The sequence below is a fragment of the Leucopleurus acutus genome (assembly GCF_964270905.1).
Source record: "Leucopleurus acutus genome assembly, chromosome: 10".
Lineage (NCBI taxonomy): Eukaryota > Metazoa > Chordata > Mammalia > Artiodactyla > Delphinidae > Leucopleurus > Leucopleurus acutus.
In genome coordinates this window covers 48,409,298-48,436,992 of record NC_139153.1, presented here as the reverse complement: position 1 = coordinate 48,436,992, position 27,695 = coordinate 48,409,298, and the positions used below count along the sequence as shown (strand labels likewise).

The following is a 27,695-nucleotide window of genomic DNA, read 5'->3' as shown; positions in this document are numbered from 1 at the left end:
GGCTCTTGAAGGACTAGTTTTCTCCAAGTCCCTCTTTCCCAGTTGTCAAACAAACTGTAGTCTGATGTCGCTCATCCCATCACCTAATGGAAACTGCTGTTTCTCCAATCCAGTGCTCATTTTTTTGCTCCTTGTTTCGCTCTCTTTGTGGCATTTGAAACTGTTGACCTTTTCCCCCTTTACTCACATCCTTAGCTTCCTCATTCTTCATCTACTTGTCGGGCCATTTCTCTGGCTTCTCTTCTGGCTTTCCTTCTACTGCTAAATGACACTGCTCCCCAGCACCTTGTTTCTGACTCTTCTGTTCTCTGACGACACATACTATTTTCATCTCCACTTCCCACCTGTTAATTATTTCTAAATTATATCCAGTCGAGTCTTGTTTTTTAAGCCTCCGGATAGATATTTCCAATTCCCTATAGATGTTTTACATAAATGTCTTATGTCAAACTCAGTATGTAGAACTGAATCTACTTTTTATTCTGTTACAATAAAATGCAATACAGTACAGGCCTATATTGACCCTGTTGGTGAGGGAAGGCTTCCCATGCTAGGGTTATGGGGATGGCTGAATGCACAGCACCTGACACTGGGCCTAATGAGATTGACAGCAGTTTATTATTTGTATGTACACATATCTGGAGGCAGAGGACACTGCGTGCCCCACGGGGTTGCACTTAGGAAGGAAAAGAACAAACAGTTGCTGTAGGAGACAGGCTTTGTAGTATCAAGAGAGTGATATGCCCTTTGGTTTCCTTGTGAAGGTGTGATTGGCTTGTTTGAACAATTCTGAGGGCTGGCAGGGAAACCTGCTACTCAGGAATAAACAGGAACTGTACCTGATGCATTTGATATGCAGGGTTGTTGGGCCTAGGGGGCCTTCTCCTTGGGAGGAGACCGGGGAAGGGAACTTTCGCTTACGTCAGTAGAGGTCCTCCTGTTTACCCAATGTTGAAGCAGCACGTAATATGGAGCTTTAATTTTAGGTCTCAAACCACACACTCCCCAAACCTGTTTCTCCTCCTATATTGCTTAGGATAGAAAATTAAAATATTTAATTATATAATATGCTGGTGACAGTATAAAGGAGAGAAATTTGGCAACATATTCACACCAACAACTTTAAAAATATTCTCACCCTTGGTAACTTTTTTCATTCTAAAAATTAAGGTGATAAAACAATACCATAACACAGAGGAATTAATGGGGAGGGTGTGGGACATATATGTAATGGAGTGTTACGCAGCCATAAAAAGGAACAAAATTGGGTCATTTGTAGAGATGTGGAATGACCTGGAGACTGTCATACAGAGTGGGGTGAGTCAGAAAAAGAAAAACATTAATGCATATATGTGGAATCTAGAAAAATGGTGTAGATGATCTTATTTGCAAAGCAGAGATAGAGACACAGATGTGGAGAACAGGCATGTGGACGCCAAGGGGGAAGGGGGGGTGGGATGAACTGGAAGATTGGGATTGATATATCTACACTATTGATACTGTGTATAAAATAGATAACTAATAAGAACCTACTGTGTAGCACAAGGAACTCTACTCAGTGCTCTCTGGTGACCTAAGTGGGAAGGAAATCCAAAAAAAAGGGGATATATGTATACATGTGGCTGATTCACTTTGCTGTACAGTAGAAACTAGCACGGCATTGTGAAGCAACTATACGCCAATAAAAATTAATTTAAAAAAAGAAAAAACAATACCATAACATAGGAAATTGGGAAAACTATGCCTAAGACTGCCTAACACTTTTTTTTGTTCTAGTTCTTTCTGGTTTTTTTCTTTAATAGGCTATATATCTGTTTGTAATAGGATCAGAACTTATGAAAACTTTTGTAATCGTTTTTCTTCATAAGTGCTTTATCATATAACATCATAAAGTGGTTTTCCATATTTTCATATAGAATTCATTAATTTTGCTTTTAGTTGAGTGTATAATATTTTTTTAAGTGAATATACCATACTTAACTATTTCCCCATTGTTGGTGAACATTCATTCAGTTTTCTTTCTTTCCTTTTCTTTTTTCCTCTTACCAAGTATATTTGGCTTTTGCCAACTTTAGATTATATTTTATTGGCTTAAAATTTATGGTTCTTGATACATATTAGAAGCTATCTTTTAAAAGTGCTTTTAGGGTGGTAAAAATAATCTTGTGCATCTCTCTGTTCTGTACAGGTCCGGGGTTACGATTTTAAAGCTGACATCTGGAGTTTTGGGATCACAGCAATTGAACTGGCCACAGGGGCAGCTCCTTATCATAAGTATCCGCCAATGAAGGTGAAGCTCACATTCAAAATACTACCCCAGCTCATGCCTCAATTCTCTTTCAGAGCCTTACTTCATTTGGCATTCTTTTTTTGTTGTTGTTCTCCTTCACTTTATTTATTTATTTAACATCTTTATTGGAGTATAATTGCTTTACAATGGTGTGTTAGTTTCTGCTTTATAACAAAGTGAATCAGCTATGCATATACATATATCCCCATATCTCCTCCCTCTTGCATCTCCCTCCCACCCTCCCTCTACTACCCCTTTAGGTGGTCACAAAGCACCGAGCTGATCTCCCTGTGCTATGTGGCTGCTTCCCACTAGCTAGCTTTTTTTTTTTTTTTTTTTTGCGGTATGCGGGCCTCTCACTGTTGTGGCCTCTCCTGTTGCGGAGCACAGGCTCCGGACGCGCAGGCTCAGCGGCCGTGGCTCACGGGCCCAGCCGCTCCGCGGCATGTGGGATCCCCCCAGACCGGGGCACGAATCCGTGTCCCCTGCATCGGTAGGCGGACTCTCAACCACTGCGCCACCAGGGAAACCCTAGCTAGCTATTTTACATTTGGTAGTGTATATATGTTCATGCCACTCTCTCACTTCATCCCAGCTTACCCTTCCCCCCACCCCATGTCCTCAAGTCCATTCTCTACGTCTGCATCTTTATTCTTGTCCTGCCCTTGGTTCTTCAGAACCTTTTTTATTTTTAAAGATTCCATATATATGTGTTAGCATACAGTATTTGTTTTTCTCTTCCTGACTTACTTCACTCTGTGTGACAGACTCTGGGTCCATCCACCTCACTACAAATAACTCAATTTCGTTTCTTTTTATGACTGAGTAATATTCCATTGTATATATGTGCCACATTTTCTTTATCCATTCATCTGTCGATGGACACTTAGGTTGCTTCCATGTCCTGGCTATTGTAAATAGAGCTGCAATGAACATTGTGGTGCATGACTCTTTTTGAATTATGTTTTGCTCAGAGTATATGCCCAGTAGTGGGATTGCTGGGTCATATGGTAGTTCTATTTTTAGTTTTTTAATGAACCTCCATACTGTTCTCCATAGTGGCTGTATCAGTTTACATTCCCACCAGCAGTACAAGAGGGTTCCCTTTTCTCCACACCCTCTCCAGCATTTATTGTTTGTACAGTTTTTGATGATGGCCATTCTGACCGGTGTGAGGTGATACCTCATTGTAGTTTTGATTTGCTTTTCTCTAATGATTAGTGATGTTGAGCATCCTTTCATGTGTTTGTTGGCAATCTGTATCTTCTTTGGAGAAATGTCTTTTTAGGTCTTCTGCCCATTTTTGGATTGGGTTGTTTGTTTTTTTGATATTGAGCTGCATGAGCTGCTTGTAAATTTTGGAGATTAATCCTTTGTCAGTTGCTTCATTTGCAAATATTTTCTCCCATTCTGAGGGTTGTCTTTTTGTCTTGTTTATGGTTTCCTTTGCTGTGCAAAAGCTTTTAAGTTTCACTAGGTCCCATTTGTTTATTTTTGTTTTTATTTTCATTTCTCTAGGAGATGGGTCAAGAAGGATCTTGCTGTGATTTATGTCTATGTTTTCCTCTAAGAATTTTATAGTGTCTTGCCTTATATTTAGGTCTTTAATCCATTTTGAGTTTATTTTTGTGTATGGTGTTAGAGAGTGTTCTAATTTCATTCTTTTAATGTAGCTGTCCAGTTTTCCCAGCACCACTTATTGAAGAGGCTGTCTTTTCTCCATTGTATATTCTTGCCTCCTTTGTCAAAAATAAGGTGACCACATGTGTGTGGGTTTATCTCTGGGCTTTCTATCCTGTTCCATTGATCTATATTTCTGGTTTTGTGCCAGTACCATACTGTCTTGATTACTGTAGCTTTGTAGTGTAGTCTGAGGTCCGGGAGCCTGATTCGTTGGACATTCTTATCCATAGAATTCTGCCCTGCATCCTTCTAACTCCTGTAGCAGTTAAAATCTCTATTAGATATTTGGTATTTAGCATTGGGTGACTTTACATTGTAGTTGAGCTTCTTATATGATGACTCACCATCTCCTGACTGTGTAACTAGTTTGATATTAGGATCTGTTGTGTCTTATTTTAGGATGTGTTCCCCACAGTCACTTGTGTAGAACAGCCTCAGTGGGGATGATGATCATTTCTACTTTATAAGGTTGTTGGAAGGGTTACATGTTAATAGTAATTATCACTAACATTGATTCAGCACTTATCTGTGCCAGGCACTGTTTTTAAGTGCTTTTAAGTGTTTTAAGTGCTTTTTGTATGTTAAATAAGATCCATGCAAAGTGTTCATGTGCCATACATATATATCATTCTCACTGTTATTGAATAAAAGTTTGCTTTGTAGTAGGACATTAAGCAGCTTTTATTAAAAGGCCTCTTATATCCTGAAGGAGTAGTTACCTGAAACATAGTTGTTAATCCTAATGCCCCAACATTAGTAATAAATGAGGTTTTTGTGTTTCAAGATGGTCCTGCCAGTACTGTTGGCAGCCATTTTTATCTGTGTGACCCCTTAATTATAATATGCACATGAATTCTATTTGTTTGTAACTGTAGTTTATAGTTCTGCTTGATCTCTTTACAAAATGCCCTGTGACTGTTTAAATTGGTGACCACCGTTGTGAATTTTTGTCATAGTGATATTATTCATATATCTATGTTCTTGGTGCATTTTAGAACCTTTAAAATGTTATTTTGTCCCCTTTAACAATGTAGAGAGGGACAAAACCAGTAAGCAGATAGTATGAAAACCCTCTCTATATCTGCATATTCAAAACATATGTATATTGACCTATATATTTGATGCGTGAAAGGTTAGTGATATTTTAAGGCCACGGTTTTTTCTTAAAGGTCAAGATGCCTAGGTGTAAGTGAATATTCACAAGGTTTTGAAAAGGATGGTTTTTTAATAACTGTAAGGTGGGAGGCTATTTTTAGGTCCAAGAAATGACTTATTTTTAAAAAGAGGTGGGGGAGGAAGATGAGGTTTACTTTATATCATTGTAGGCAGTGACTCCTGCAGTTGTAGCCAGACATACACATGTTAACCTATTTGCTCAAAACGAGAAATACTGCCAATCTTAGTAGTTCCCTTTCAGTAAATATAAATTGAATCTGAATAGCAAGTAATAATTCTGATTATAGCCTTTTAATTTTGATGTTGACTTTGTGCTCAGAAAAATGGCTTATACTTTTGTTAAAAAGTCAAACAGTATAGAAAAACACAAATCATCCCAAATTCCACCGTATAAATGTGACCTTTTTTATTTACATCTCTATGCATTAAGATAGTATGTTGCCATGTCAGTCAAAGAAGGAAGAGATTTCGGATGGACAGTTGCTGCAGGGAAGGTAGGAAGAATGCAAACTAAAAGAGGCTGTAGTTTTGTTAACTGGGACATCATCAGTGATTTCTATGATTGAAGTTTCTGAGGAGTTCTGGGAAGAGAAGGTCAGGTTACAAGGGGTCAGGTTGGAACAGAGCCATGAATAGGTAAAGTCAGCAAGGTCACACTCTTAATTTTGCTATGGTTTTAATTATTTTTAAGATAGTTTGCTGGTATAAGAATGGGGACAGAGGACATGAAGAAAGGATTCCAACTAAAGGACATACAGTACAATGTTGATACAGTTGAGCCCTTGTAGGCACATGCCTGAGAAGCCAACTATCTATAAGATACTGTTTATGTGGAAAACACCTAAATAACTCTAGTTTCCAAACAACTGGTCTAGATGTGAACTTTTAGAAAATGAAATCTGCTCGTATGTTTGGAGGTTGTCTATATTGAAAAAACTTGGCCACAATATTTAATTTACTTTACTGAGTCTTCAGAAGTTTATATTGTATTAAAAATTCTTACAGGTTTTAATGCTGACACTGCAGAATGATCCTCCTTCTTTGGAAACTGGTGTTCAAGATAAAGAAATGCTGAAAAAGTATGGAAAATCATTTAGAAAAATGATTTCATTGTGCCTTCAAAAGGATCCAGAAAAAAGGTAAAATATGAGATAAAGCTTACTTTTCTCTTCATCTAATATATAAACCATTGGGGAAGCCTAAGAATCACATACATACATGCCATACATACATACATGCACAGCGAATTCAAAGGAACTAAATACAAACATTAGGAAAAGCACAGACCATTATACTAGATTGGAATGAGTGAATTACTTTCTCCCTTCTTTTTAGTATACAGTGTACCCTAAATAGTTAAGCTATTTCCTGGTTAATTTCTTGTAATTATAAATTTCTATGTTACTGAAATGCCAAGTTAGTGGGAGGGCTTATTTTCAATTTGCATTTAAGAGTTGTAAGTAAAGCAGTATCTTAATGCTCTTTACAATTTTAATAATAAGAGCAATATACATAGCAAATATTATATTTAATGTCGAATAGTCATACTTATTTCCGTACTAGAAAGATATTTTAGTTAAGTGGACCAAAAAGTCAAAGAGCTTATGGTTAACATTAGAAAAATTGGGTGGCATGTAAGTAAGAGAAACATGATCATCTAATGTGTGTATCTTTATGAATTAAACAGAAGCATAGAATGTTGAAGATCATTGAATACAATCTTTTATCTTTGAGGTCAACCAAAACTCCTGATTTCTAACCTTGGGCCCTGTTCCCATTCTGTCTTATTTTTCTGTTTCACATAGTATATACATAGTCCACTCAGTTTCTTAGCACTAAGAGGTCTTTAATTTTGATTTTTCTAAAGCTCAACAAAAGTAAAAGATTTGAACTGACATCCTTGATCGTGTCTTTAGTATATATAATGGGCTTCAAAATTTACTGTTGGAAATATTGGAAAGGGTAAGAAAACAGGCAGTAAAATTCAAACCTTTGTTTTTAGAACTTTTTTTCTCTTTCTGAATAAATTGGTATAAAACATAGGTAACGCTTTTGCTTCTGCCAAGTTAGTTGACTAAAATAACAGAATTCTCTTGTTACAAACACCCAGAAATGCTGGCTAAATCTATCAAACTTAAAAAACCAAATACAGAGATGAACTTGCAATAAAGGGATGTCTTCAGATGCCAGAATTAATAAGGAAGCCATAAATCCAAGAACTATCATAAACTAATTCTGTGGCTCCCCTCAGTAGGACACTATTCATTCCAATAACCTACTGGTTTGGATTTTTAACTTCCAAGTGGGGACTGGAAATGAGATATTGGGCCTACCCAATGGGGATTTTGAACTGAGATCTCTGCTTAAAGCTAGGACATTCAGAAGTCTGCATCCTGAGTAAAAGGAGAGACCAAAAAACAAAAAAACCTGTCCATCATCACAGAGACACAACAGAAATCTTTCCTGAATAATCCAGCCCTCTGACCTGGACATTCTGCAGGTTTACAGTCTGAATTTATACCCATATTATCCAGGAATCCACAGGATTAGAAAGTAAAACAGTTATTACTAAGCCAGTTTTATTTCTTGCAGAAGCAATTGGAAACTGCACTGTTAGAATACTTCCAAAACTCAGGTCCATGAGATTCTTTTTTTTCTTTTTTTAAATTTTATTTATTTTTGGTTGTGTTGGGTCTTTGTTGCTACGTGCAGGCTTTCTCTAGTTGCGGCGAGCGGGGGCTACTCTTTGTTGCGATTCATGGGCTTCTCATTGCGGTGGCTTCTCTTGTTGCGGAGCACAGGCTCTAGACACATGGGCTTCAGTAGTTGCAGCACGCGGGCTTTGTAGTTGTGGCGTGCAGGCTCAGTAGTTTTGTCACACGGGCTTAGTTGCTGCGTGGCATGTGGGATCTTCCCGTACCAGGGACTGAACCTGTGTCCCCTGCATTGGCAGGCAGATTCTGAACCACTGCACTGCCAGGGAAGTCCCCCATGAAATTCTTGCACTGAAGAGATCACAATTCAAAATTACAAAACATACAGTGTAACACTACCGCTGTGAACTAGAAGCAACATTCGAAGAAATAACAGCTGAGAATTTTCTGAACTGATGAACTACCTTTATTTTCAGGCTAAGGAAATATCACCCCAGATTCCAAGTGGTATCCCTCTTTTCCCACTTGTACACATTGTCGTGAAACTACTGGACACAAAGGCAAAGAGAAGCTCTTAAATGCGACCTGAGAGAACAGATTACGTACTGAGGAATAGCAGGCAGATTGACAGCCACTTCCCCAAAAACAACAGTCAAGGCCAGAATATACTGGAACAGTGCTGAGAAAAAAAAAGCTGTTAACCCAGAATTCTCCATCTAGTCAAACTATCATTCAACAGTAAGCATGAAATTAAGTTATTTTTCAGACAAAAATTGAGTTTTCCAGTCATGTTTTAATCACTTGAAGAACTCCTCTAAAGTGTACTTTAGAAAGAAGGAAGTGAACCTAGAAGAAAAGAACGAATCATAAAAAACAGTGTTGTGCAAACTGTTGAACATATTGAAATTGTGACTGAATGAAAAAAATAGGAATGGTAATGTCTACTTTCAGTTTGCATAGCACTTCCGCACTGACTCTCTCTTTTAATCTTTATAAGAATCCTCTGAGGCCCTGGTTCTCAAGCTTGAGTACATATTGGTATCACCTGGGGAGTTCTAAAAACTGCTGATACCCAGGTTTGCCCCCACAGATTCTGCTTTAAGTGTTAAGGGGAACAGCCTGGGCATCAGGATTTTTTTTTTTTTTTAAATAAGATAAGACTTTATTTCTCTCTTGTGTAACAGTTCACATGTGGTATGACAACTCTATTTCAGGAGGGCAATCCAAAACATAGGCTGCTTCTACCTTGTTCCTCTGACATAGCTAGAATATGACCCTCATGTCTTTAGTCCCAAGGATTTTTTTTTTTAACTCCCAGGTATTGTAATGCACAGCAGTGTTCAAGAACCACTGCTTTTAGGGACTTGGCCAGGTAATACTGAACCTTAGAGAAGTGATTTGCTCAAGATTACATGGTAGGTATGTGGCGTTAATCAGGTCCAGTTTCTTAAGTGTAGTATTTATTATTTATTCTCAGTCATACTAGTTTGTGAAATGGACAACAGTGCCTTTATGCCAATGAAGTAAGACTGTACACAGTTGAGTTAAAAACTGAGTTTAGGGCTTCCCTGGTGGCTCAGTGGTTAAGAATCCGCCTGCCAATGCAGGGGACACAGATTCGAGCCCTGGTCCAGGAAGATCCCACGTGCCACAGAGCAACTGAGCCCGTGCGCCACAACTACTGAGCCTGCGCTCTAGAGCCCACAAGCCACAACTACTGAGCCCATGCACCGCATTTACTGAAGCCCATGCGCTCTAGAGCCCGTGCTCTGCAACAAGAGAAACCACCACAGTGAAAAGTCCACGCACAGCAACGAAGAGTAGCCCCTGCTCGCCACAGCTAGAGAAAGCCTGCACACAGCTACGAAGACCCAACACAACCAAAAATAATAAATAAATAAAAATAAATTAATTTTAAAAAACCTGAGTTTAGATTAAATTGGGGGACTATACGTTACTCTTAGAATCTTCAGTTTTTTTAAAGGAAATTGTGAAATTATTTTAAAAAAATATGTAGTTACCTAAGTTGAAGGCTTGCAGGCAACCATGTGGCAAGAAGCACAGGGCTTGATTTGTGAGTTTAAATATATTTTTTTGCCTCGTTAAAGCAGATAAAGCCAACTTCTTGGGAAATAAGATTAAATAGCAAATATATTGAAAGCCACTAAGAAATCATGCTTTTAAAAGAAACATTTCACTAATGAATTTTTGAAAGAGCCTACAATAATTATTATCAGAACATTTCTATTTGAGTTTTTTAATTTTGTTCGATGTCTTGTATTGAGTTTATCCTTTTTGGTTTTTAGTAGGTTGAGGACAGTGGAGTACACTGAGTTTTTATCTTGATGCTCAAGAAATCATTTTTGAAAATGAAAACCCACATTCCACTTGAATTTATAAAAACTTTCTTTTCTGGTTTTAGACCAACAGCAGCAGAACTGTTAAGGCACAAATTTTTCCAAAAAGCAAAGGTAGGACATTCTAACTTGATTTCATGTATTCATATGATCCTCCTCAATTACCTAAATTAGGTTCACTGTTCAGATGTTGTATTAAGATGATTATTTTTGGAAGAATGATGGTAGATCAAATAATTGCTGAGGGCACTATTTATATAATCCTTGGTATATAAGATAAATGTATTTTTCATGTAAATTAAGTGTCAGGTAAAACTTAAAACAGGAAAAATGAATATTAAACTTTACCATTATAAATAAAATCTGTGGAAAATTCTGTGAAATATACTGAACTCTCATTTCAGGGTTTACTACTGAATTAGTAAACATCTCATTTCCCAAAGATGTGGGTTAAGTAGGATGTTACTGTAGTTGGGAAATGTGGGACCATGATCCCAAAGGACATATGTTAAAACAGACTTTTCATAGATAATGGTTTTTACAGTACACTAACGATTTTTCTCAATTTATAAAGTCATGGTAGTAATATACTAAGGAGCTTCAGAAGCTTTTTTCAAACTTCTTTATAAAAGTTACTGTATCACATTTTAATTGTGAATATTTCTGTGTCAGTTATTTTGTTCAATAAAAACTTCTTGTGAGAAGAAAATACTTATTTTTCCTCTCCAGAATAAAGAATTTCTTCAAGAAAAAATATTGCAGAGAGCACCAACCATTTCTGAAAGAGCTAGAAAGGTAAATGGGGATTTTACTCAGTTTTTCTGGGAAATTACTTAGAATAGATTTACTTTTGCATTTTGAAAGTATATTTAACTAATACTGTGTTAACAGTATGAGTATTACTCATTTTCTTTCAGTCTTATCTTTAGCATTCTTTGATATATTCTTTTAGCAATAGTCTACTGTATGCCTTGGTATTACTCCACTATCAACTAGAATGAAAAGGTATGTTACGTAATTAATGAATTAATTCTAAATTCTGTTAAATCACTGTTTGCAACTACCAGAGTAAGTTGTAAAGTTGTGAAGTTTCTTCACACCATACAAAAACAATGAAGACACCACTTCACACCCACTAGGATAACTATATCAAAAAAGACAAACAATAACAAGTGTTGCTAAAGATGTAGAGAAATTGGAGCCCTTACACATTACTGACGGGAATGGAAAATGGTGTGGCCACTTTTAAAAAGCAGTCGGGCAGTTTCACAAAAGGCTAAACAAAGTTGCCATATGACCCAGCAATTCCACTCCTAGTCATACCCAAGAGCATTGAAAACATGTACACAGAAAAATATGTACATGGGTCCAATCGCCGTCAGCCGAGGGCTGGCGGAGAGACACGCCCATGGCTGGGAAGTTGGCGGAGAAGAAAAATCCACCATGGGTACTTCCGGGGATTCTTCATATTGATGGAAGAAAGTGTTCAGAGTACCAAGTGAATCCCATTGAAGCCACGTGAGGGAGATAGGAGAGGCTAAATATAGCCACATTAAAAACCATCAGCAATGTTGGAAACAGCTTCAAGCTGAACATCCACATCTGTATCCTAAGCTGCTTCGGCTGAGTGAATTTCTATTAAATAACAGTATCCTTTCTCTTGGCTGACTGGAAGAACTACATGTTTTAAGACGAAAAGAGTTTAAAAAATTAAATAATTCAGTCTTATGTCCTTCCCCCTGACTAAAGTAGAAGCCACTTCCCCATTATTTCACGATTAATGTGAAAAAGTACAGGAACAATGAGAGGAAGTTCATCTGTTTCCAGTAGTAACATTCTGGTTTCTGTTGGAATTCCATTGGCAACAGAAGGAAGCAGCATATACCACATGCCTCCCTATTACAATACACAAAGCTGTCAACTTTGAACTCTTTTGAAATGTTAGTAAAGTAGAAAAGATGATTGTGGCTTTCCTTCAATATTATTTGGGTAACCTAGCCTTAAAATAGTGAACAAACATAAGTCCTTTATCCTTAAGGCAGGACCAAACCAAGATATTAGTGGCCTAGGTAAGCTAATAATTTGGCATACCTTCAAATGGATACTTTTCAGATATTCACTCAACAGGTGTTTGGGTGAGGAGTTGGGCATGGCAGGCCTTGAGAGCGAGTGGAAAGGGGGCTGGTGGGGCCTTTCAGTTTGCATACTCTATTCAGTATAACAAAGACCATGCAACTGATCTGGCTAGATCTCCTTGGAAGGCAGTTTGGTGACCATCTGTAGATTTTCAAATATGCCCTTCCCTATTCCAAGCTGTTTATCGAGGCATTAGTAACTGCAGCATTTATAACTGCACTGGTAGCTCCTTGAAAGGTTACTGCTTTATATTCTTTTCTCTACCTTGTTGCATTCCCAATGATGCTTTCACACTCCTTATAGATCCAGCCTCCCTTCTATACCATGTACTGAGTGTCTGTTATGTGCCAGGCACTGTGCCAGATACTAGAAATATAAAAGTGATGAAGATACTTTCCCTGCCCTTAAGGACACACCTTGGGTAGGGGAAAGATTTACAAACAAATAATACAATACCACAGTGATGAAGCCTGTAGCAGTAAAATGGTTATTACTAGATATTACTGGTAAAATGCTCTGAAATCCTTTCTTAAAATAGAAGGTATTTTGAATTTGCCTTTATCTCTGGAAATCTTACCTTGGGTAAGGACTGGAATAAAAAGAGAGTAATGTTAAAAAAAATATGTACATGAATGTTCATAGAAGTATTCTTCGTAACTAAAAAGTGGAAACAATCTGAATGTCCATCTGTTATAAATGGATATATAAAATGTCATGTACCTATACAATGGAATATTATTCAGCAATAATGAATGAAGTACTGATACGTGCCATAACACGGGTGTACCTTTAAAACATTATGCTAATTGAAAGACATATTCTGTGATTCCATTTATGTGAAATATCCAGAATAGGCAAATGTATAGAGACAGAACGTAGATTATTGGTTGCCTAGGACTTGAGCAGATTGTAGGGAAAAGGGCAGTGACTGCTAATGGGTATGGGATGTGTTTTGGGGGGTGGAGGGAGTGATGAAAATGATCAAAATTTGATTGTGGAGATGGTTTCACAACTCTGAATATACTAAAAATCATTGGATTATAATACCTTAAATGGTTCAGTTTTATGGTATATGAATTATATCTCTGTAAAGCTGTTACTTTTAAAAAAGAAGCATTTAGAGAATGGCGCTACCACCAATGGCTCTTGGAAATTGAAAACATTATAGAAGAAATGAAAAAAATTCTTTACAAAGATTTTAGGGTAAAGTTGAGGAATTTCCCAGAAAACAGAGCCAAAAGGCCAAGAGATAGATAACAGAAAAGATGAGAACATTAGAAGATTATTTGAGAAGGCTCAATATTTGAGTTAAGAGAGTTCCAGAAAAGGAGAACTGAGAAAAACAGAAGAAAAGAAATTACTGAAAAAATAATTCAAGAAAAATTTTGTGAATTTCCAGATTGAAAGAGCCCAAGTACCCAGCACAGTGAATGAAAATAGACCAACAGTAAGGCACATTTACCATGGTAGCTCATAATACTGGAGACGAAAAGAAGATGTGTAGCTTTCCAGAGAAGGGGGACAGGGCACAGACAGGATCAGGGGTCATAATGACCTCAGCAGCATCTCTGGAAGCCACATCACAATGCAGCACTATTTCAACATTATGAAAAAAAAATGTTTTCTAACCCAGATTTTTTTTTAAACAGGCAGACTGTAAGTGAAGTGTGGGAACAGAATCAAGTTATGTTCAGAAATGCTTGGCTTTAATAAATGTGCCATGTTGATAGTAGAGGAAGTGTTTAAAGTAAGAACAGGGAAGTCATGTGATCTAGGAAGCATGGTCCTCTGGATGACGGTAGAGTGAGATCTAAAGTACCAGACCTGGTGTCAGTCTGGTGGAACAGATCAGGAGGCTCTGGTGAGAGGCTTTCTCAAGAAGATAATACTGATGAATACCTAATATATGTGAATATGGTGAGAGGAGATTTACACAGCAGGGAGAGAATTGAGGGATGAATATGACAAGTAAGAAATAAGCAAATATTAACTCCAGGGGAAATTAAAAAGTTATGCAGAAAAGAAAAGTAATTGTAATATATAATAAGGTTCACCTGTATAGTTTATATAATCATGTTATATAAACACTGAATATTGATTTAAGCAAAATTACAATGTATCTTGAAAAAAGAGTAGGGGATTGATAATAGGGTTTAATTCTCATTTGCATAGCAGGAAGTTCAATAGATAATTCCTAAAACTAGAAAATCAAGGGGTAATAATAAGAACAGGTTACTCAGAGAGATAAATATAAATTCCAAAAAATAAGCTAACATGAATTGAAAGTGGTTGCCTGTGAGGAAGAATATGAAAGTTAGGGGACTGCTCTTTTTCTTAACAACACTTGCATAGCTGTAGTACTTTTGAAACTATGGAGGTATAATTGTGATTTTAAACAATAAAATTGAAAAAAAAAGAGCAGCATCTTCTTTATCTTGGGTTTATTTATTTGAGGGCTTAAACTCCACCCCCACCCCCACCCCCGCCTTTTTTCAGTGTCTCAAGATACAAAACCATTAATCAGATTTGACCTGTGACTTCACATAAGAAGGATTTGGATGATGTGCAGGCTCAGAATACAGGAGTACAGGGAGAGTCAGTGGTTGTGAGTAAAGACAAATAGTGGAGATTATGAACAGAAAGCAAGTGAAGGATGGAGGATGTGAGTTTATATAGGAAAACTTCTCTACTGGGAAAATTATTATCTGCTTACAGCATTGAAGTAATAGAAGGAGAGAGAATATGGCTGACTTTTCTATATAGTAAGTGTCAAACACTACCATAGTCCACGTCTCTCTTCCTAATGAGCAGGTTCGGAGAGTACCAGGTTCCAGTGGCCGTCTTCATAAGACAGAAGATGGTGGCTGGGAGTGGAGTGATGATGAATTTGATGAAGAAAGTGAGGAAGGGAAAGCAGCAATTTCACAACTCAGGGTAAGTTTTGTTAAACTATATGCTTTAGCTAGAGTTCTATCTTTTTGTCTGAAGCCTCTGAGATAATACTATATTCAGTTTAACCAGCTAAAATATAAAAAATACAGACAGAATTTTCTTGAACAACTTATTAACAACAGGAGCCCAAGTAATTCTACATGGAAAAGGGGACTGGCATATCTGTTTTACTGTGATAATATTTAGGGTATATAAAAATGACCTAAATCGAGAAATGAAAACTATAGTGTCTGAGATGAAAACACACTGGATTAGATGAATGGCTGATTAAACACTGCAGAAGAAAAGATTAGAGAATTTGAAAGCCTAACAATTGAAACTTTGTCCCTAAAATCTGTTAACTTTCTACTTGAAGAGGAACAGTGCACCTCTTCTTCAATTGGTATATCCTGGATCGTGTGTGCGAATGTGTTAGTTTTTGCTAGAAGTGGACACCAAGACATGAAGTGAGCCAATACTATTTGAAAAATGGTGCTGACAGACTTGCTCAGTGCAGGGTTGCCACAAACCTTCAATTTGTAAAAAATGGAATATCTGCAAAGCATAATAAAGCCTAGCGCAATAAAATGAGGTGGGCCTGTATCTTAAAGAATTTGTTCTAACATTTTCTTGTTTGTATTGTTTCCAGTATTAAATCTGCTTGTATACTTACCTTTTCATTTATAAGTCACATTTCTTTTTACTCTGGCTGCTTTTAAGATTTTTTTCTTTATGAATGGTTTTGAGCAATTTGATATGGTATGCCTAGGTGTATCTTTTTTCTTTTTTTTCATGTTTCATGTTTAGGGTTTATTGAGCTTCTTGGATCTTTGGGTTTACAGTTTTTTAATCAAGTTTGGAAAGTTTTCAGCCATTACATTTTCTTTTTTTTTAATATTTATTTGTTTGTTTATTTATTTATTTATTTATTTGGCTGCACTGGGTCTTAGTTGTGGCACGTGGGATCTTCATTGCCACATGTGGGATCTAGTTCCCTGACCAGGGATTGAACCTGGGCCCCCTGCATTGGGAGTGTGGAGTCTTAACCACTAGACCACCAGGGAAGTCCCTCAGCTATTACATTTTCAAATGCTTTTTCTGTCCTTACACCTTGGAGAGTCCAATAACATGTATACTAGGCTGCTTAAAGTCATCTGACTGATCACTGATCGTCTTTTCATTTTTAAAAAATTCTTTTTCCCTCAGTTTCATTTTGCATAGTTTCTAGTGCTAGCCTGTTTATTAGTCTTTCTTCTGCAGTGTTAATGTGCTGCTAATCTCCCATCCAGTCTCCTTTCCACCTCAGGCGTAATATAAGAATTTTGATTTGGTGTTTGATTTGGTTGTTAGGTTCTAGAAGTTTGATTTGGTGTTTGTTTTTGCATCTTCAGTGTCTCTACTTAACTTTTTAAAGATATGAATATATAATAATTATTTTAAAGTCCTTCTCTGCTAATTCTAACATCCAAGTCAGTTTTGGGGCAGTTTTCTTTTCACTGTGGCTTGAAAGGTGTTTTGGGGAGTTGAGTAAATAGAGGTAAGAGATCAAGGCAGATAAAATTTGATAAGACAGAGTACCAAGGAGGAAAGAGCTACCCAGAGAAAGAAGCTTAGAGCTTCCCTTTTGAGTATTCAGCAGCATACTTATCAATGACTATATGTGAGAAAACTACCCATGTGGAGAAAGTGCCCAGCACTCACACAGCCAGAAACAGCAGTTAGACTGGAGAAACTTATAATTCACAGGGCATTTGGTAGAGTGCTTAGTAATGGGGTGTAATATATTGCCCTAGACCAAACACTGCTCCAGACCCAACTAACAGCTCATCAAAGCAGGATCCAAAAGGATTAAACTATTTCCAAGTAACTTTACTGTATTCCAAAACAAAACTCAAGAAGATTTATAGAAATTATCAGCATGCAACAAGGTAAAATTCACAGTTTCTGTCATCTAATCGAAGATTACAAGAGTAAACATACCTTATGCCCAGATCGTGGTTTCTAATGTCATTCCCTACTAAAGAACAAAGGCTCACTGGAGAAATGGCTGATTCCAGGGCTTACACAGGGAAAATGCAAGATAAATCTGGAATATCTTCTTTTGACAGAAAGAAAAGATCTTTTATTTTTAAAAGAGTCATAATAATATGAGCTAGGTTGAAGGAGCTCCCACTGGCCAAATTAGGGAGAATTTAACCATCAAAATCATTAAGTGTAGTAATAAATTATAAATCATTTAAAAAATAGGAATCTATAGGCCCATACTAATAATAAACAGATATATAAATACATGGGGGGGTGGGTTTTCATTACGGTAACTGCCAGTGCTGACTGGTAAATGTAGGAGTGGATGGGGAAGTTCACCATTTTACAGCCATCATAAAACAATCGTAAATGTTAGATCAGACAAGGATCATCAATAGGTGCTAAACATATGGGAAAATTTTGATGAACAGGATATTTACATGGTCTTAAAGTTTCTCTCCATAGATGGCCTATTAGTTGCAAGAAAAAAATACTGCGTACCTGAGAAATTAGAAAATGCCTTGACTCAATGATTAAAATTAACATCACTAATGAGGGGTAGAGGAACATGTGATTCCCTAAGATATGATACTATAGGAAGGATACGTCACTCTGTAGAATTCATTTAAGTCTGAATCATGAGGAAACATCAGACAAACCACAAATTAGGAGCATTCTATTCAAATAGGGTGTGTAGTAGGCAGGGGGGAATGATTATGTGTAGGAGGTCATTGGAAAAGTTGGATTATAGAGAGTAAATTAAAGTATTATTTTTAAATTTACTGAAGTTGATTGCTTTAGTAGTGTGAAGTTATGTAAGAGAATATCCCTATTCTTAAGTACACAGTGGGGACTTTCCTGGTGGTCCAGTGGTTAAGACTCTGCCCTCCCAATGCAGGGGGCCCGGGTTCAATCCTGGTCAGGGAACTAGATCCCTCATGCCACAACTAAAGATCCCGCACACTGCAACAAAGATCCTGCATGCAGCAACGAAGATCCCGAGTGCCACAACTAAGACCCGGCACAGCCAAATAAATAAATATTTTTAAAAAAAAGAAGAAGAGGAAGAAATACACAGTGACTATTCAGTTGTAAAGAGCTATGATTATATGCAACTTATTCTCAAATGGTACAGGATTGATTAAATATATATATTTAAAAAGAGAAAGTGAACACTAAATAATAAAGCACATGAGGAAAAAGGTTAGTAATGGATGAATCTGGGTAAAGGGTATAGCAGTGTTCTTTGTATTATTCTTATTCTAACAACTTTCTGTAAGTTTGAAATTATTTCCAAACGAAGTTTTTTTTAAGGTTTTGTGTTGGCTGTATACTTGCTGTAACCCATTAGCTGTTGCCTGTACCTTGATTCTCCTTAATAAAATGGTAATGAAAATTTTAAAAACCTAAACTGACCTTATAAGAAGTCTAAATTCACACTTGGTAGAATTTACCATAAATTGACGTTTGTTTAGAGATATGTTGTTGTTTTATGTATTCTCCAGTGCCTGTATCCAGAATTACTACTAACTTATGATTTACTCAATCAATTTAGCTTTAGATTTTCATATGGCATATTGTAATTAGTATTTCAATTTTGGCTCAAGAGTTTTCTTCATTAAAGCCTATAATCAGAATTACTCTGCTTTAAGAATGTGTTGGATAATTAGCTTGAATGTTTACATTTGGTTTGAGATATTATGCACATAATATGTTCATGATTAGTAGAAAGAATTCAACTTTGAAGAATGTGACCTCCCTACTAACTGATAGCTCAGTCCCATTATGTTTGCTTATAAACCTCAAGTTTTAGACTTAAAATACCGTAGGTATATTGATGCGTTACAGGCTACCTGGACAAAGAATACAGTAGTATCATGACAGTTTTCTTTTTCCAGAAAACTCTCACTAGAGTTACCGATGAGTTAATTATGGATCAGAGTGAAATGGAGTTGACTTGCATTTCAACATTCCGTGCAGTTTGGAACTGACTACAAGTAACCTGAGTTTTCAGTTAACAAGCCTCCTTTTTTTGTATTTCTTTTAGTCTCCCAGAGTGAAAGACTCATTAACAAATTCTGAGGTAAGTAGTTGTGATTATTGATCATTAAAGTATATGTGCTTTTGTTTTGGTTTGGTTTTAATGTTAAGCACACTTTTTGGTATGTGCCTAAATGGGAATGGGAACTTATGCCAGTCGAATTTTATTAGAGCTATCGATTCTGAGTTTGAATGGATCTTTGCAGTAAATGGTGCCATTGCACTCATTTTAAAAGTGGGCCTAAGAACCCAGAATGTTGTTTTTTGCTTGCTTGACTTTATGAACGGCTATTTTAATCTTGGGCTGCTTAAAGTGGAAATTAGTCTTTTTGCATTAGCCTGTCCAGGAATCTGTCATATGCTGCTTTGCTTTTTGGACTTTTTTCCTCAGCCTCTTGTCAAATAGATTTTGATGTCTATAGTTACTGCCTCAGTGTGATAGGGAATCCTACTAAACAGACGCCTGTTAGGCTGGCCTGCCTTATGCTCCTTACCTAAAGAAAATAATCATCTCGTGAGTATTCAATATTTGGTTTAATGGCACACATGTCTTGCTCTTAATCCAATTTGTTCTTGCCACATGCTTAAAAGTAACTATTTTTTCCACTTCATTTGTATATATAGTAATATAATTATGCACAGGATTATGTTTAAGACTGAAAATACTGTACCTCAGCTTATTACAGGCTAGCATCTGACAACTTGAATTAGAACTGCTATTCACTAAGATTTCTGGCTCTTCTTCTTGGTATGCGGTAGAATTGCATTTTTCTGCCCCTTGAAGTTACACATGGCCGTGGCAGTTACTTTGGCCAATAAAATGTGAGCAGAAGGAAGAGCCACATTGTGATTCCCTGGGTTCCCTTGCCCCTGCCATCATGACCTGCATCCCTGCTGCAAATTTAGGTACCAAATTTAGCCTCTGCTGGCCACAGATGGACTTGAAGTGTGTGCAAGAAATAACTTTATCACCTCACACCTGTCAGAATGGCTATTATCAAAAAGACAACAAGTGTTGGTGGGGATATAGAGAAAAGAGAAGCCTCGTGCACTGTTGGTGGGAATGTAAATTGGTGCAGCCACTATGGAAAACAGTTTCTCAAAAAATTAAAAATAAAATTATATATCCCACAAATTGACTTCTGGGTATTTTCCCAAAAACACTAATTCAGAAAGATATATGCATCCCGTATTCATTGCAGCATTATTTACAGTAGCTAAGATATGGAAGCAACCTAAGTATCCATCAATAGATGAATGGATAAAGAAGATATGATATATATGTATATATACACAATGAAATATTACTCAGTCAGGGACTTCACTGATGGTCCAGTGGCCAGGTCTCTGCACTCCCAATGCAGGGGGCCCAGGTTCGATCCCTGGTCGGGGAACTAAGGTCCCACATACCGCAACCAAGAGTTCACATGCCACAACTGAGGATCACACATGCCACAACTAAGACCCAGGGCAGCCAAATAAATAAATAAATATTTTTTTAAAAAAAGAAAGAAATATTAGTCAAAGAAGGAATGAAATCTTGCCATTTGCAACAACATGGATGGACCTTGAGGGTATTATGCTAAGTGAAATAAGTCAGAGAAAGACAAATACCATATGATGTAACTTATATGTGGAATCTGAAAAACAACAAATGAACAAACAAAACAAATAGTCTCATAGATACAGAGAACAAACTGGTGGTTGCCGAAGGGGAGGGGCGTGAGGGGAATTGTGAAATATGTGGGGGAGATTAAGAGGTACAAACTTCCAGTTATAAAATAAATAAGGCATGGGGGTGTAATGTACAGCATAGGGAATACAGTCAATAATATTATAATAACTTTGTAGGTGACAGATGGTAACTAGATTTATTGTAGTGATCATTTTTTAGTATATAAAAATACCAATCACTATGTTGTACACCTGAAGCTAATATACTATTGTAAGTCAATGAATTATACTTCAGTTTTTTAAAAAAGGAAAATAATTCTAAAACAAGCAAAATGTTTTCAAAAAAGTAATAACTTTTGTTCTTGTAATTTACTGAGAATTTAAGATTATTTGTTACGCTCTAACTTAACCTATCTTGACTGATTCCTAGTTTCTCAAAAATTGAATGGAAGGGTATTTTACATATTACCCAGACTTATTCTTTTTAGTCTCCTCCTTGTTCCTTTGCCTAAATAGCCTCTCCACGTGAACTTGTACATGCTCATAGTCATAGTCTCATGCTCATAACTTTGTTGTTGTTTTTTAAATTATGATAAAATACACATAACGTAAAATTAACCATCTTAACCATTTTTAGTGTGCAGTTCACTGACATTAAGTACATTCACACTGTTGTGCAACCATCCCCACCATCCATCTCCAGAGTTCTTTTCATCTTGCAAAACCAACTCTATACCCATTAAACAATAGCTCCCTATTCTCTCCTCCCCCCAGCTCCTAGCAACGTCCATTCTATTTTCTGTCTCTGAATTTGACTACTCTAGGTACCTCATAAGAGTGGAATCCTACAATATTTGTCCTTTTCTGACTTGCGTATTTCACTTACATAATGCCCTCAAGGTTCATCTATGTAACATGTATCAGAATTTCCTCTTTCCTTCCCTTTTAAGGCTGAATAATATTCCATATTTGTGTGTGTGTGTGAACCACATTTGTTTAACCATTTATCTGTCAATGGACATTTGGGTTTCTTCTACTTTTTGGCTATTGTGACTAATGTTGCTATGAACATGGCCACACAAATATCTGTTTGAGTCCCTGCTTTCAATTCTTTTGGGTCTATACCCAGAAGGGAATTGTTGGATTATATAGTAATTCTATTTTTGATTTTTTGAGGAACTATCATACTGTTTTCCATAACGGCTGTACTATTTTACATTCCCACCTGCAATGTACAAGGTTCCAATCTCTTCACATTCTCTCATTACTTTGTTTTGTATAACCTTTCTGTCTTGATTATAGGTATACATATATGTGCATGCAATTTGGAAGCTGTCTTTTTGAAATAGTGCTAATAGTTTTAAGCATTTTCAAAACTAATGTTAAAGTTCTGTTTTTCTATCAAAAACTGGAACCAATGACTAACTTTTGGTTTCCTTTATGTGAAGCTAAGTAAACACAAAATTTTACTTCCTTGTCTCCTTGTTTTGCTTATATGATAACAGCTATTAGACCTCTCATTGCCGTTCTAATTTTTTTCCTCTTTTAATTCTAAATTTTGGCCATTACATTGATATCATTTTCCCCATTACCTTATAATTTTAAGTATGTTTAACTTGAATTTGTACTCAACTTCGGTCTTTTTTCCCCATTACATAACTAAAATTTTCAAACACGCAAAATAATGTTTAATGTCTATGTTAGTTATAAAGCTTCACATCCATTTTGAAAAGCATTGCAGTTATGTTAAGGAACCATTGGTTGATTTTCTTTTTTTATAAGTAATGGAATGTCCCCAACATAGAAAAATGTCATTTCTATAATTTCATACTATATACTAAATCTGTATTTTGTAGGTGCTATTTTGCTGGGCAAAGGGGATAGAATAGATGTATTTAAAAATAAACAGGACACAAAGAACTACTATTCTGAAGAAGGAAAAAAAAGTGGACTACTGATATTTGTTACAACATGACTGACTCAAAAACTAAGTTAAAGAAGCCAGACACAAAAAGAGTGCATATTGTAAAATTTGGTTTATATGAAATGTCCACAAAAGGCAAATTGATAGAGGCAGAAAGTAGATCAGTGGTTGCCTAGGGCTGGGTGGGGGAACCGGAGTTAACTGTAAATGGGCACGGGAAGAGTTGATGGAAGTGTTCTAAAACCAGATTGTAGGGATGTTTACAGAAGTAGAAATTCTCTAAAAATCACTTGAGTTGTAGGCCGCCGCCGCCCTCGCCGCGAAGCCATGTGGAGATGAGCTCACGAGCTAACCTGAGCCAGCGGCTGAGCCAGCTGGCGGGCGTCCCAGAGGTGGCGGCGCAGGGAGGGGCCCGACGCACGCACTTGGCCCTGGCGGCCGCCATGGCGGACAGCGGCCCCACAGGGCGCGCGGCGTTGGCGGCTCTGGCCCCTGGACCGGGGAGTGGTGGCCCAGGGCCCCGCGTCTACTTTCAGAGCCCCCCTGGGGCTGCAGGCTAGGGCCCGGGCGGCGCGGACGACGAGGGCCCAGTGAGGCGCCGAGTGAAGGTCACGGTCGAGTAGCACCGCGAGGAGCTACGGAGACGCCTCAACCTGGAGGAGTGGATGCTGGAGCAGCTCACTCACCTCTAGGACTGCCAGGAAAAAGAGATCCCAGAACTGGAGATTGACGTGGATGAACTCCTGGACATGGAGAGCGATGATACCCGAGCTGCCAGGGTCACGGAGCTGCTGGTTGACTGTTACAAACCCACTGAGGCCTTCGTCTCTGGCTTGCTGCACAAGATCCGAGGCACGCAGAAGCTGAGCACAGCCAGAAGAAGTAAGGGTCCTCGACCCAGGTGAACCGTGGTTCCCACAGAAGAATCGCTGCCCCCCCGCAAGCTTGTAACAACAGCAATACCAGTGAATTTCATGGGACGTAAATTATACCTCAGAAAGTTCTTAAAAACAAAAAAGCGGGACTTTCCTGGTGCAGTGATGAAGAATCCGCCTGCCAATGCAGGGGACACGGGTTCGATCCCTGGTCCAGGAAGATGCCACATGCCATGGAGCAACTAATCCCGTGCGCCACAACTACTGAGCCTGCGCTCTAGAGCTGGCGAGCCACAACTACTGAGCCCACATGCTGCAACTACTGAAGCCCCCATGCCTAAAGCCCTGTGCTCCACAACAAGAGAAGCCACCGCAATGAGAAGCCCGCGCACTGCAACGAAGAGTAGTCCCCGCTCACCGCAACCAGAGAAAGACGGCACACAGCAACAAAGACCCAACACAGCCAAAAATAAACAAATAGATTAATTAATTAATTAATTTAAAAAGCATAGAGATATTTGACTTCCATTTGAAATAGGTGTGTCTTGGGGATGTAGAGATGGGCTGGTTCACTACACAAGGACTACTTTAAAAAGTCTCTCTGCGGCAGTGCTTGCCTGTCAGCAGGCCCGCCTCCCTTTCCTCTCAGCTTAAGCAGCACTGTGTGTGTGTTTTTGTTACAGCTGTTTTCAACAACTGATCCTGTGGGTACTTTACTCCAAGTTCCAGAACAGATTTCTGCTCATCTACCTCAGCCAGCTGGGCAGATGACTGCACAGCCAACTCAAGTCTCCCTGCCGACCCCCGCGGAGCCTCAGGTACAGCAGGATTGTGCTTTCTTTCGTGGTCAGCCATCCGGGTGGAGGAAGAGGGTGGAGGCTAACGTGGACCGCCGCCTGGTGCCATGAGGGTGATGTCCTGGTAGATTTTGAAACAAGTTAGAAATCTGTTTTCACGGTTTTAAATGTATGCAGATAAGAGTTTAACAAAGATCACACAGGTTTCATTTAGCAACAAAATAAGTTAATGATGGAAATATTTCAAACAGCAAAAGTTGGGGGGGGGGCGGTAATTTCTTGTCAGCTTTTTTTTCCTCACACGAAGGCGAGGGGTTTTGCCCACTGAGGCGGCTCAGTGCCCCGGTGGCTCCTGCACTCAGGAGGGATGGCGCTGGGGGGTCTGGCGCCCCACGGCTCCCACTCCCTCGCCCTCTCGGATCGCTGGGGAAGGCTGTCTCACCCAGGGTGCGTCGTCCCCCACGCCCCGTCCCCGGAGCCCTGTTTTCATCTGCATCCCAGTGGTGCTCTGCCTTTGGAGATCACTGCTCTGAGCTCTTCCAGTTACTCACATTCTAACTTCATTTACCTTTTCTTTGCCCAAGTTTTCCATTTCTGCCCATCATATGGGAAAATATACAGTTGTCTTATGAAAACTGATGGAAAGATTGGATTTGTTTTATAAACGGCTTAAATAGAATGTATATCCTCTGTAAGGCAAGGGACAGCTGTATGGTTTTCAGAGAGGATTAGTTTAGTCATTAGAAGATGTGGAGGCACTTCCCTGGTGGCACAGTGGTTAAGACTCCATGCTCCCAATGCAGGGGGCCCAGGTTCAATCCCTGGTCAGGGAACTAGTCCCACATGCATGCCGCAGCTAAGGAGCCGGCGCAACCAAATAAATAAAATATTTTTTTAAATTAAAAAAAAAAAAGATCTGGAACCTCCAGGGTGGGTGGTTTTGTGAGGGGTAGCCAGTTTAGACCTTACTGGCAGATGTGTTGCCACTGGCAGACTTTTTAAAGGGAAAAACCCAGCTTCGTGTTCTTCATGCTTATATAGAGGAAGAGAGGTCTGAAAAATACAAAATTAAATGTGGCTGTGTATGGAATTTCGTGTGGGTTTGAGAATTATCTTTCTCATTATGTTTGACATTGAGCTCTTGTTGCTGCCTTGTGGTACATGTCCTCCCGCAGCAGGGAGTGTCCTAGGGACTAGGATGGCCACACTGGAGATGAAGAAAATTGATGCCAAGTGGACGATTCTTCTGCAGATGAGCATTAGTCACCTCCATGCTTAATAGTCCAGGCAATGACTTTATACCTTTCAATGCTTTTTTAGACTCTGTCTTCAGGAGCAGGTTCACAAGAAACCAAGATCCCAATCAGTCTAGTACTAAGATTACGGTAAGTAGACATTCTGTTGTTGTTTTCTGAATACTCTGAATATGCTGATTTCTATTTGAAAGTTACTCCCCTTCTAGTAGTTCATGCCTGAGAGTAACTGGATAGGATCGTGTGTGTTTGCTTGTGGGTGTATTATTTCCCTCAGAAATAATAGCAGTAGTGTGAGGACCTGAATTAGCATTGACTCATTCCTCCTTCCACTTGTGAATTCCTAGTCGTCTTCTCAGTATGACCATAATTAGAGTAGAGGCAGCAACACTGTTTGGGGAATGTTTTGATTTTACCACTAACAGTAATGAAATTATGCCATAAATGTGAAGAAAGCAGATCTGGTTACCTTTTCTTTATAGAAGCCTACTCTGTATACCTGGACTCAAATAGTTCTGAATTAATACAGTGTCTTGGTAATCTCATCCTATTTTAACTGTACACAAAGAATGTTATTTGTCTCTCTTCAAAACTTTGTTTTGAAAACTTACAGCAGTTAATAGAGAGTATAACAATTCTATTTGACATGTGCTTCAGGAGGGGAGAGGATACTTGTAAGTGATGTAGTTAGCTTTTTTTTTTTAACATCTTTATTGGAGTATAATTGCTTTACAATGGTGTGTTAGTTTCTGCTTTGTAGTTAGCTTTTTGAAGGGTGCTTTTTAGTGGACTGTGTTCCAGACTTGTTTATGGAAGAGGAGGCTAGATTCTTACTCTCACTTATGAAGACTTTGAAGTTAAATGACTAGGCAGTTCAGTTTAGCATATTGTTATCTTTGAAGGTGTTTGTGCTTGGCATGACAGTCACATCACTAAAGTGATAATGAACACTTGACCTTAATTTTATTCAGCTTTCAGACTAAGTACAGCACTATTAGCTATTGCGCTAAGATACTGAGAAAAAGAGAAAATGAAATGCAATAATCAAGTCTGTGTTGGAAGTTGATTTGTATTGTGTACTTAGCATAGCTAAAAACAAGTTTCAGTAGTAGACATGCAGAAGTGTAAGTCTGTGTAGACAAGTGCAAAGAGACAACATGAGGGAGAAAATCACTGTGGGGCAGGATGTGTTGGATTTGGATAACTATATTTTAAGCACAATTTCAGTAACATCAAGTATGTGTCAGATAGACCTAAGCTCCCTGAACTGTTTAGATAAAATGGATTTGGGTCCTAAGTAATCACTCATGTCTGCCTTTAGACATAATATTCTAATTTCTCCATCTTTAACCAGAACCTCCAGGGAGCTTAGTTAATCTCAGCACTTGATGTGGTGCGCAATCTATGTAACTATCTTTCACCAGTCACATTTTAATCTCTGGAGCCTTATATTAACTCTGCTGTCAGTATGGGCCCCGTTTCTTTCCCCGTCTTCTCTGCCCACCCAAATCCTTCCTATCCATTAAGTCCTATCTAAAATACTACTTCTAAAGTTTTTCCTCATTATCCCAATCTGTATATTCTTTATCCTTCTCCTCTGAACCCCTGTGGAATTGGGGGAAGCATCATGTGTTTCATTCTATGAGTCTAGTCAGACTGATCACCAGTGGTGGGCAAGGTACTCTCCTAGGCATAAGGGTGTGGGGGGTAGGAGTGGGGATAAGGAAGAAAAGGGCATCCTGTATCATGTTAATCACACCTCCCTGTGCTCATACAGATATTCCTCTTAGTCTAATATGATCATCTTAGTGGGAATAAGGATGGGCATGGGCATATACTGACCAGAGAAGGACATAAATTAAAAGGGTTGTAGAACAATT

General features: G+C 38.2%; 1 protein-coding gene and 1 pseudogene across 3 annotated transcripts in view; both read left to right on the top strand.

Moving 5' to 3' along the window:
- The window catches only part of OXSR1 (oxidative stress responsive kinase 1), a 100,725-nt gene that overhangs the window by 67,062 nt on the left and 5,968 nt on the right, over positions 1 to 27,695 (top strand). The window contains exons 7-14 of one of the 2 annotated variants that reach the window (XM_082848462.1): positions 2,189 to 2,290; positions 6,155 to 6,288; positions 10,226 to 10,274; positions 10,890 to 10,955; positions 15,108 to 15,230; positions 19,300 to 19,335; positions 24,449 to 24,583; positions 25,883 to 25,947. In XM_082848462.1, the coding sequence (XP_082704588.1) occupies positions 2,189 to 2,290; positions 6,155 to 6,288; positions 10,226 to 10,274; positions 10,890 to 10,955; positions 15,108 to 15,230; positions 19,300 to 19,335; positions 24,449 to 24,583; positions 25,883 to 25,947 (710 nt within the window). The remainder of the gene's footprint in view (positions 1 to 2,188; positions 2,291 to 6,154; positions 6,289 to 10,225; positions 10,275 to 10,889; positions 10,956 to 15,107; positions 15,231 to 19,299; positions 19,336 to 24,448; positions 24,584 to 25,882; positions 25,948 to 27,695) is intronic. The other variant, XM_082848463.1, reaches the window with a different exon arrangement.
- LOC309967704 (protein phosphatase 1 regulatory subunit 14B-like) lies at positions 23,334 to 23,814 on the top strand (annotated as a pseudogene). The gene has a single exon. The product of its transcript is annotated as a protein phosphatase 1 regulatory subunit 14B-like (transcript).